This window comes from Rhinolophus hipposideros, assembly GCF_964194185.1.
Source record: "Rhinolophus hipposideros genome assembly, chromosome: 11".
NCBI classification, from domain to species: Eukaryota; Metazoa; Chordata; class Mammalia; order Chiroptera; family Rhinolophidae; genus Rhinolophus; species Rhinolophus hipposideros.
The window spans coordinates 77,266,785-77,277,717 of NC_138057.1; the positions used below are offsets into that span (position 1 = coordinate 77,266,785).

General features: G+C 48.0%; 1 protein-coding gene across 7 annotated transcripts in view; it reads left to right on the plus strand.

The window, feature by feature from the left end:
- ODF2 (outer dense fiber of sperm tails 2) overlaps positions 1-8,811 on the plus strand; it is a gene marked incomplete at its 5' end in the record, with an annotated part of 29,135 nt that extends 20,324 nt beyond the window's left edge. For 5 of the 7 annotated variants that reach the window (XM_081066341.1, XM_081066342.1, XM_081066339.1 and 2 more), the window contains 7 exons: positions 1,799-1,909; positions 2,046-2,150; positions 3,129-3,287; positions 4,614-4,714; positions 6,442-6,604; positions 7,030-7,155; positions 7,538-8,811. In XM_081066341.1, the coding sequence (XP_080922467.1) occupies positions 1,799-1,909; positions 2,046-2,150; positions 3,129-3,287; positions 4,614-4,714; positions 6,442-6,604; positions 7,030-7,155; positions 7,538-7,726 (954 nt within the window). In that variant the 3' untranslated portion in view covers positions 7,727-8,811. Of the gene's footprint in view, positions 1-1,798; positions 1,910-2,045; positions 2,151-3,128; positions 3,498-4,613; positions 4,715-6,441; positions 6,605-7,029; positions 7,156-7,537 lie in introns of those variants that run through there. The other 2 variants (XM_081066344.1, XM_081066345.1) reach the window with 1 other exon arrangement.
- Positions 8,812-10,933: the final 2,122 nt, after the last annotated feature.

Sequence of the window (10,933 nt, forward strand, 5' to 3'; positions counted from 1 at the left end):
ATTGTGGTTGAGAGGACGCACTCCAACCAACTGAGCCATCCGGGAGCTCAGTGGCAGCTCAGCTCAAGGTGCCGTGTTCAATCTTAGTTGCAGGGGGCGCTGCCCACCATCCCTTGCGGGACTTGAGGAATTGAACTGGCAACCTTGTGGTTGAGAGCCCACTGGCCCACGTGGGAATCAAACCGGCAGCCTTCGGAGTTAGAAGCATGGAGCTCTAACAGCCTGAGCCACCGGGCCTGCCCCTTGATCTTGGTTTTCAATTGATCTGGACAGTAACATCTTTCACTGATTTTTGTTGTTGTTGTTAACTAAGATTGATTTTAAGAAAATACAACATACGAAGAGGTTCATAAAATGAACACACACTGTCATCCGTCACCCTGATCGTACCTTACTGGCATCGCAGTGACATCACCTGTTTACAAACACCCCCTGCAAAGGTGACCGTTATCCTGACTGATATCATCACAGATCAGTTTGCTGGTTTTGAACTTGGTGCCTACGTGGCTTTTATTCAGCGTTGTTTGTGAAGGTTGCCCCTGTGTGTGGGGGTTTATTCGTTCTCAGTGCTGTACAGTATAATACCGCCACAGCACATCTCTCCATTCTACGCGGGGTGGACATCAGGGTTGTAGGACATCTTTGTTCATCTTTTGATGGACATAGTTGGTGTGTTTTTACAGGTTATACGCTTTGAAGTACACTTGCCAGGTCATAAGGTGGTGTGTGTAAGTTCGGCTTTCGTAGATGTTACCACACAGTAAAATAGTTGTACAGATTTACACTCCCATCAGGGGCAGGTGAGAGTTAACAGTTGCTGCGTGTCTCCTTGTCAACACTTGGCATTGTGAGTCTTTTTCCTTTTAGCCGCTCTGGTGGGAGGGTAGGGTATCTCCTTTGTTGTGCAAATCAAAGACAAGCCTCCAAGTCTTAACAGTTAGTGGAGAGGTTAGTGACAGGATGGAATCTGTGTAGTGTAATACACTGTGACCATTCAGGGATGTTTGTAGAAGTGTATTTTCTTAGGTATTATAATTACAAATGTAAAATCTGCTCATAGTAAAATCTTAAAACGTTACAGAAATGGGATGTGGAAGTAAAGGTCTCTGTTAACTGCTGATGTGTATCTTTCCAGTTTCTCCCCCCCAATACTGATACATATTCAAACACAGACACACCCTTTCATCCATCCATCATTCTGCAGCTTGCTTTCCTCATTCAACCATGTTTCATGGATGTCTTGTTAGGTCAGTTTTTTAAAGCTTTATCTCTTTGTAAAAAATGACTGCTTATTATTTTATTGTATTGAGGTACATGACTTATTTTGCCCCCTCTGCAAAGGTGAGCATTTGGGTTGTAAGAGGACATTTACTGACCTCTGAAAGAGTTCATAATGTAATTGTCAATTGATAAAGTATGTAGCAGAGCCGTATGGACAGTATAATCCCATTCTTGTTGAAAAACATAAACTCACTACACAGCTGTCAATAGGTAGCCAGAAACCAAGGTATCTTGCATCATGAGTCATTTTTCTTGGTCTTATGTCCATTTTCTTTTGTGATTGTTATTGCTTTTATAATAAGAACAAGAAAACACAGACGTCACTCGTTTGCATCTATATTCACTTGAGTTGGTCTTGTTAGGCATCTCGCTCCGATGTGTCTCTGAGGAAAACGGCTGGTGTGGGTTTGAATAGGTGGGGCTTCTCTTTGCTGGCCCCTTGGTATAGGAACTGAGGGTGGGATGACCGCCTGCTCTGGAACCTTCTCCTTGGTCACTCACGAGCCACCCCTTCTAGGCTTGTTTCGCTCCGATGGAGGACAAACTGAATCAGGCACACGTTGAGGTCCAGCAGCTGAAGGCATCGGTTAAGAACTACGAGGGGATGATTGACAACTATAAGAGTCAGGTAGGCCTCTCAGGTGCCCCAGCCTTGCAGGGCAGCATCTCCCAGAGGCTGGGGGGTTCACCATGAGGCCTCTCCTGGGAAGGGGGTGGGTGTGGAAGGCTCTGCCCAAGACGGCCCGATGCTGTCTGGTCCCTAGGTAATGAAGACCAGATTGGAAGCAGACGAAGTGGCTGCCCAGCTGGAACGCTGTGACAAAGAGAACAAGATCCTTAAAGATGAGATGAACAAAGAGATTGAAGCGGTACTGCTCCCCTTTCTGGCTTTCTTCCCCCACCCAATTCCCTGTCCATCTGTCCGTCTGTCCATCCCTCTCGTTTGCCTTCACCCTCCCTGCTGTGGGCAAGGAAGAGTGACAGATGTTCTTACTGCTGGGCCTCGACCGTGTATGTGCTCTTTCCTCTCTCTCATCGCCACTCTCTTGTGTTCCTTTACCCCCTTTTCCCTCCTGGTTCTCTTCTTTTTCCAACTTCCTTAAAAATAAATCTCTCCTGCTTGGAGCACTCAAGTGGATTTAAATCCCGACTCGCCAGGTCTTAGGCATGCCTGTTTCATTCAGTGTGGTGTCTGTTTTGAGCCAACCAAGAATTATGCCTCATGTCCTATTTCCCAGAAACCCTTATTCTCCTAGAGATAGCTTGGCTGTTTTTCTAGAAGAAAAGGGATCAGATTCATAGTGATCTTGGAGATGGGCTGAGTGCTGACCTGTGGCATACCCCTGGGCAAGGCACTGCGCCTCTCTAGTCCTCAGTCTCCTTGACGCAAGGGGGGACTACGGCCAGATAGTTCGTACCTTTCCCTCTGACCTACAGATTGTGACGGCCTTCCTAGGTACTTGGGAGTTAGATTAGACTTTAATCTTGTCTCTGCCCGTGACCTTGGGCAAATGAGCCTTTGATCCTAAGTGTCCTTATGCAGGGACAACAGCACCTACTTTGTAGGTTATTGTATGAATTCACTGAATAATTCCGAGATCCCTTAGCCTGGGTCCTGGTGTTGTTACTCAATGAGTAAAGGAGTGGCAGGCTCAGGTGGCAGGTCATGGCCAAGTGTGTTCCCCCAGAGAACAGCCGGACACCCTCAGTGGCCTTCAGGAGAGCAGGCTGTGCTTCTGTCTGTGGGTCTGGGGCCAGGGTGGCCCTGCCCTAACTCCAAAGCATGCTGCCCGGCCCCTTCAGCAGCTGGGCCCTTCCTGACGGTGGGATTTTCTCCCCCGCTCCAGGCACGCAGGCAGTTCCAGTCCCAGCTGGCTGACCTGCAGCAGCTGCCGGACATTCTCAAGATCACGGAGGCGAAGCTGGCAGAGTGCCAAGACCAGCTGCAGGGCTACGAGAGGAAGAACATCGACCTCACAGCCATCATATCAGACCTGCGCAGCCGGGTAAGGGAATGGCAGAAAGGGACCCACGAACTGGCCCGATCAGGGGTCCGCTTACCCAGATGAGCTGCACGCCCCCAAGGGAGGACCACTTCCTTTTTCTTGGCTGTCGTTTCTGAAAGTGGTGAGCGATCATCAGTGCTGTGAAATAAAAGTCTGGTGTGCCAAATGCCTCGTGTTTGCACAAAGTGATTGTACTTATAGGAGCCGTCACTCGACTGGTTGTTGGGCCCTGCTTTTGCCCCGTCCCCAAGTGCTCCAAGTCTCCACCTGCCTCCGCCCTTGGCCTTGACACTGCTGCTGTCCTCAGCCATGCACCCACCGACGGCAAACCATAGATGTCCTTTTTGCCATCGTTCTCTTGCTTTAGTTGCCTTCCCTACTCTTAACAGATCTGTTGCCTGAGATTCTGTCCTGAAAGAGGACTCCCTTTGTCCAGAAGCCATCTGCCTCGGGTTACTGGAACCTCGCCTCTGGTGCCTAAGAAATCACATGCCTCTCATTTGCAGTGTGATCTTGGGCAAGGCCCTTCCCCTCTCTTGACCTGCTTCCTTGTAATAATAATAAAAGTAGCTGCTATTTTTTTGAGCACGTGCCCTGTGCTCCACCATTGTCTCCTTTAATTCTCCCAGGAACTTTCTGAGGTGTATCATTTCCCCCGTTTTACAGAAAGCAGCCCAGAGCATAGAGGGGAGAAGTAATTTCCTGAGGTCACAGAGCTAATCCTTAGTCAACAGGGATGGGAACCCAGCCAGCCAGCTGTCCGGGTCTCAAGCCCATGTTCTCAGTACTCTTCAGTCACCTGCCTCCCCTCGAACCTAAGCATTCTGACGGCCTTTCCAGCCCAGCTGTCTGAGGCTTCTGCGTAAAGCGGCCCTCTGGCTAACTTGTCAGACTTGCCTGCCTGAGAGCATTCATACACTCCCTGTTGCCTTGCCTGCACTTGTCCCCAGTTCGGGGGAGAATGAAGTCAGCGGTACTGACAACGTAACTGGTAAAGCTCCCTGGTGTGTCGTGTCGACCTGCCATCTGCCTCTGCCTTCTCATGTCTGCCCTGGATCCCACTGAAGGGCCTCTCCTGATCAAGAAAGCGTCATCATGGTTCTTCAGGATCCAACCTGGCTTCTCTCAGTGCAGGAAAGCCTTCAGTCTTGGGAGTTGGGCCTAACCTGTCCCTGCTCTCCTTTCTCCTCCAGGATGTGCGTTGAGACTTGGATGCCTGCTGAGGGCAGCGTGCGTCTTTCCTGGGTGTGGATGACAGGTCACAGGGAGAAGGGAGGGCTGGATCGGGAAGTTCTTCTGTAAACCAGTCTGTTCCTGTCATTTTAGATCGAACATCAGGGGGACAAGCTGGAGATGGCGAGAGAGAAACACCAGGCTTCCCAGAAGGAAAATAAACAGCTGAGTCTGAAGGTGGATGAACTGGAGAGGTTAGAGGCAGTTGGTCCCATCTCTGTCGTCTTGCTAGGAACTGAGACTTTCAGCCACTTAGCTGCTTTGGGCTTAGTGTGCGGAAGTGTTTGCGGGACTCAAGGCCCTGGAAGGTACTAGGCAGACCTCAGAGGAAAAGCTGCTTCCATTGCAGTGGTGAGCATTGTGGGAAAGAGGAAGGTGGTCTCAGCAGTGGGGGACACCCCAGAAGAGTGTGTTCAAGACCACCCCTAGGCACCACCTGTCAGGCATGCTTCGTCTAAGCAAACCCGCAGAGCCAGTACACAACGGTGGGGGGCATTCTCCTCCCCTCATTCTGCTCTGTGCCTTCCCCAAGACCATTCTGATCCTTCTGTTAGTTGTGGACTGTTGGAGGCCATCAGAAGTAAAGACCACATCTTTTGGAATTAGAAACCCTGGCTTTGGGGCCCATGATTTAATCCTTTTGAACCTCTGTTTACTCATCTTGAGAAAAGGCTCAAGATAGGAAAACAGTCTAGCTCAGGGGTTATTGTGAGTCTCCAATGAGATAATCTTCAAAGGGCTTAGCATATTACCTGGCATATAGAAATGTACAGTATAGCTAGTGTGTAGTTGGTATTACTCCAATTTAAATATGAGGAAACTGAGCTTGGGGAGAAGTTAAGTGACTTGCCCAAGGTAACATAGCTGGTACCTGGCAAAGCTGCAACTTAGCCCCTTGACTGTCTTCCTCTAGAGCAGGGGTGTCCAAACTTTTTTCAACGGTTTTCACCAAGGGCCATATGTGGTAAAATACACAAACAGCCGGGCCACTCACTCGAGGTGAAGTACGTATTGCCTCACCTGGTTTATTTAAGTAAACTAAATATATTTTTTGGAATTTGCTGTGGGCCAATTAACAATGGATTGCGGGCCACAGTTTTGACACCCCTGCTCTAGAGCTTTCAGCATCTATAAAGTGAGGGCTGGAGCCTTCGTTTTAGAGATGAAGGGCCTGAGGTCCTAGGAGGCTGTAATTGCTCATGTAGCCTGCAGGTAGGGACTAGAACCAGGTGGTCCCCTCCTAGTCTCCGCTTTGCTGGCCTCAAAGATGCAGCTGGATTCAGCTGGAATAGCAGAGCTCCTTACATGGGAACACGTTCCAGATGTGCAGTGGGGACTGTGTGCTCAAAGATGCAGCTGGATTCAGCTGGAATAGCAGAGCTCCTTACATGGGAACACGTTCCAGATGTGCAGTGGGGACTGTGTGCACATCAGGATGGTCACTGTTGCCCCATGGCTTGTCACATGGGATACTGAGTGGTCCAGCTGAAGTCCCTTTGCTGAGGGAGGCAGCAGTGAACAGAAAAAGTTGGGGGCATGGGTTTTGATGCCAGACCTGCCAGCTGTGCTGACGGCCCAATGACTTTTCGTCTCCGAGGCTGAGTTTCTTCCTCTGTACAGGGGGGATCATAATGGAACCCACCTTTCCAATCTGCCAGTTGCCATATTACATGTGATAAAGTGCACACTTAGCACAGGCCACGCTCAGTCTGTGCTTGCTTTTCCTGCTCTTCATACACCTGCTCCAGTTGCAGTTCCTGGCCTCCTGGCTGATCAGCAGATTCCTTTGGTTTATTCCTGTGGCTCCTTGGAGATTCTTGGCGTGCTGAGAGCCCTGGTCCAGGGGCGGCTGGCAGCCCCCTGGCGGGGTGGAACGAGAGGAAGGGGTAGGGGCAGCATCTGACTGAGTGTTCTCACCTAGGAAACTGGAAGCGACCAGTGCCCAGAATATCGAGTTCCTACAGGTGATTGCCAAGAGGGAGAAGGCAATCCACCAGTCCCAGCTGCGACTGGAAGAGAAAACGCGGGAATGTGGGACCCTGGCAAGGCAGTTGGAGAGTGCCATTGAAGATGCTAGGAGGCAGGTCAGTTTCAATTCCATTACTATCTAGCTCTGTGACCTTGGGAAAATCGCCTAACCTCTCTGAGCCTGTTTTCCCATCTGAAAAATGGGCATATAGTAGTACCTGCCTCAGAATTCTCCATAAGGATCATCACATGTTCAATTACTCTAAAGGACCTGGCACTTGACTCAGGACTGCTCATGCAATTACTGCCTGCCTGGGACCCAGACAGGTCTGCCACATCTTAGGTGATGACTCATGGGTATTGGGAAAGGGCAGGGAAAGCTGGTCGCAGAGGTTGTCTCCCTATTTAGCTCCAAAGAAGTCTCTGTGGCAATGTGCTGGTGCTGTCTGGGAGACCCGATAGTGGGGAGTGGCCCAGCCTTCTCCTTGCTGGGTGTTCCAGCTGTCAGATAAGCAGCACCCCCATTGTGCCTTCTGGGCAGGTGGAACAAACCAAGGAGCATGCAGTCTCCAAGGAGCGAGCAGCCCAGAACAAAATCCTGGACCTTGAGACGCAGCTGAGCAGGACCAAAACTGAACTCAGCCAGCTGAGGCGCAGCCGTGACGACGTAAGTGGGCTGGAGGGCTGGGGGGAGTGGAGTGAGATTCTGGCTTCCTGGGCCTGCAGGGCGAAGTGTTTTGTTGGTTGTTTTTATGAACATGGCATGTTTTTCTTTTTCTCTAATCATTTTATTAACAGCTTTATCAAGACATCATTTACATACCATCAAATTCACCCATTTCAATTGTGTTTAGTATAGTCACAGAGTTGTGCAAGCATCACCACAACCTAAGTTTAGAATATCTTCAGAAAGAGACCCTACACGCCTTACCAATCACTCCCCACTCCCCTCCCGGTCAGCCCGACAACCACTAATAAAGCGCTGTGTGGCCATGAAGTTGTCCGTTGCGGACGGCTCACACGCTTGCCGCATGCCCTGTTCCCCTCAGGCTGACCGCCGCTACCAGAGCCGGCTGCAGGACCTGAAAGACCGCCTGGAGCAGTCGGAGAGCACCAACCGCAGCATGCAGAACTACGTCCAGTTCCTCAAGTCGTCCTATGCCAACGTGTTTGGGGACAGTCCCTACACCACCTACCTGACCAGCTCTCCCATCCGCTCCCGATCTCCACCCGCCTGAGGCCGCTGGTCTTGGGCCAGACGCCCAGACTGATGTCATGGGAACTGAGGAGTTGAGTTGCCAAGCCATACCTGGAAAGCCTGGTGGTTTTCCTCTCTCCCAGTGATGAAGTTTTTCAGTGCAGGATCTAGTCCTCAGCTAGGCTCCATGAAAGTCCCTCAAGCAGCGGGGGTTGAAGAAACAGGGACCACTTCGTTCTCTCCTCTCTAATGGAAGTTTTTCATTATCTTCCCAGGCCTTCAATCTACTACTATTAGGGAACCAGATTTGAACTCACCATGACTTTGCTCATTCGCTTCCCAAGAGCACGTTTGGACTGGACTTTTCCCCCTAGTCCCTAGAAGCCTTCTTTAGGAGTACCTTGGGTTTTCTAGGACCTGAACCAGCAGGAGCTATGAGCCAGAGGTCCTCTGGCTCATAACACCCCTCCTGGGCTGTGGGCAGGTCCACTGGTTTTCCTTATTTCATGGGTACAGTGTTTTCCCCAAGGCTCCCTTCCCAAGCCCAGTGGAAACCTGTCATACCCGAGTGTCTTTTGAGGCCACTTGCCCCCATGCGTTTCACAGTAGATAACCGAGGGCTCATGTCCAGTTGGCCTTTTAAAAATGTAATCCCAAGCTCATTGATTTTTGTTTCTCTTTGCCAGGTTTGTATCTATGGATAGAAATGCACTTATTCTTGAAATATTTGTGTTGTTTTACAAAAAGCTTTTATGTATAATCAATATTTAAGACTCCATTGATTTCCTTTACCCACCCCCATTCCCCCTTCTAAAATGATTTAGTTAAATGCTGCGGGAGAACCAGTAAACATTTTTATAAAGTACTTGGTGCATGGAACATTAGGCTCTTTGTTTCATTTTGGACCACATTGCTTCTTTCTCCTTTGTGTGCTCCTATAATCCCGTGAGGTGACTAGAAGCATGGCTGTGTTTGATGGCAGGTCACTTTAGCTGTTAAGAGGAAGGTGGGATGTGTATAAATTACTGTTTTTAAAACATTAATTGGTTTCTAAATGGTAAGATTATTGGCTATTTTTGTTCTTCACGTTCTCCTGTATTTTAAAGAAAAACAAATTCTTTAGAGAACAAATTTTGTATTGTGGTGAACCCTAACCTTTTCATTCCAGATGACATTGACCTTGTGGGTGATCCAATCTTGTCTTCTCTCAGCCACACTAACCCAAGTTCGAAACACCAGAAAATTCCCCTATGTCCTCAGAGGCAATGGGCCCCACTCAGTGTTTGGATTTCACGACCAGAAAACTCCCTTCCGCCCCAAATTCTGGTGACTTTTGCAGTTTTCAGGTTTTAATTTTGCCAAGGAAGTTCTGAAAAAACAACTTCCAGCTACCATTGCCACAAAACCAAGCCTGTTTTCACGCCCTTAACATAAGCGGACTTAAACTTAGAAGGAAGACCTTACCAAGAAAAGACAGTTGGCAATTTTCTCCAATGTGCATACATATTTATATAACTCGTTCTTATTTTCATCAAACTGATGAAAACCTCAGTGCAGGGCACTGTATTTATAATGCTGGTGTGGGAAACACCTCTCTTAAAGTCCCCTGCTGGAACTCTCCCAACAGCATTCTGTTTTTCTTTGTCCAGAGAGCTTGTAAAAGATCCAAACAATGAAAAATGTTTATATTGTTTTAAACTCCAGAGAGAAGCCTTCTTACCTCAAACTAATGCCATGAAATGGGCAAAAGAAGGGTCAAAAGTTAAAGGGTCCTAATTTAAAGCTGACTCCTGGGTGAAGGTGAATTATACGAGGTCTGACGATTAAGTTTGCGAACTCATCCTAGAAAAGTGCTACGTACCTCACTGCTGAATATCACTACGGTCACCTTCGAAGTACTCCCCTCGGAAAGCTATGCACTCACGCCAGCTCTAGTCCACCCTTCAATGCAATTTTGGAACTTTTTCTGGAATGGCCATCAGAGCTGTCGTATTACCCACGATGTCCTGAATGTCATCAAAATGTCTTCCTTTCAATATTTCCTTTATCTTTGGGTAAAGAAAGAAGTCCTTGGGGGCCAGATCAGGTGAGTAGGGAGGGTGTTCCAATACAGTTACTTGTTTACTGGCTAAAAACTCAATCACAGACAGTGCCGTGTGAGCTGGTGCATTGTCGTGATGCAAGAGCCATGAATTGTTGGCGAAAAGTCCAGGTCATCTAACTTTTTCACGCAGCCTTTTCAGCACGTCCAAATAGTAAACTTGGTTAACTGTTTGTCCAGTTGGTACAAATTCATAATGAATAATCCCTCTGATTTCAAAAAAGGTTAGCAACATCATTGCAATAAGTTCACAAACTTAATTGTCAGACTTTGTATTTATTTTTCTTGAGATGTAATTCACTTATCGTAAAATTCACTGTTTAAAAGTGTATAATACAGTGCTTTTTAGTATATTCACAAAGTTGTGCAATCACCATTATCTAATCTTAGAACATTTTCACACCCCACCCCCCCAAAGAAAACCACATTCATCAGTAGCCACTCTCCATTCCCCTCGCCTGGGCCCCTGGCAACCACTATTCAAAGCTCCGTGTCTCCGGATTTGTCACTGTAGACATTTCACATAAATGAAATTATACAACATGTAACATCTTGTGACTGGCTTCTTTCACTTACATAACGTTTTCAAGGTTCACCCCCTTCGTATGTATTTGTACTTCATTTTTACCACACTACTTTATTTACTCATTCATCAGCTGGACATTTGGTTTCTACTTTTTGGCCATTATGAGTAATGATGCCATGAACATTAAACATGTTTTGTGCGGACACATATTTCTTTTACATAGATACCGTGTTTCCCCCAAAACAAGACCTAGCCAGTCCATCAGCTCTAATGCATCTTTTGGAGGAAAAATTAATATAAGTCTTAGATAAGACAGGGTCTTATGTTAATTTTTGCTTCCAAAGATGCATTAGAGCTGATGGTCCGGCTAGGTCTTATTTTCAGGGAAATGGTACCTAGGCGAATTGTTGGATCAAACGGCAAGTCGAACCTTTCTGCGGAACCGCCAGACTGTTTTGCACAGCAGCTGCCCCACCAGCAGGGTGGGGGCGGTTGCAGTTTCTTAACACCTTCCTCCATATTACACATTTGACTTGGTGCAATCAGGAGGTTCCAGCTTTCACAAATCTGCTCTGGGACTTCAGCAGGGCTCCAGCTGGAGCGAACCCCCGGTGCAGCGG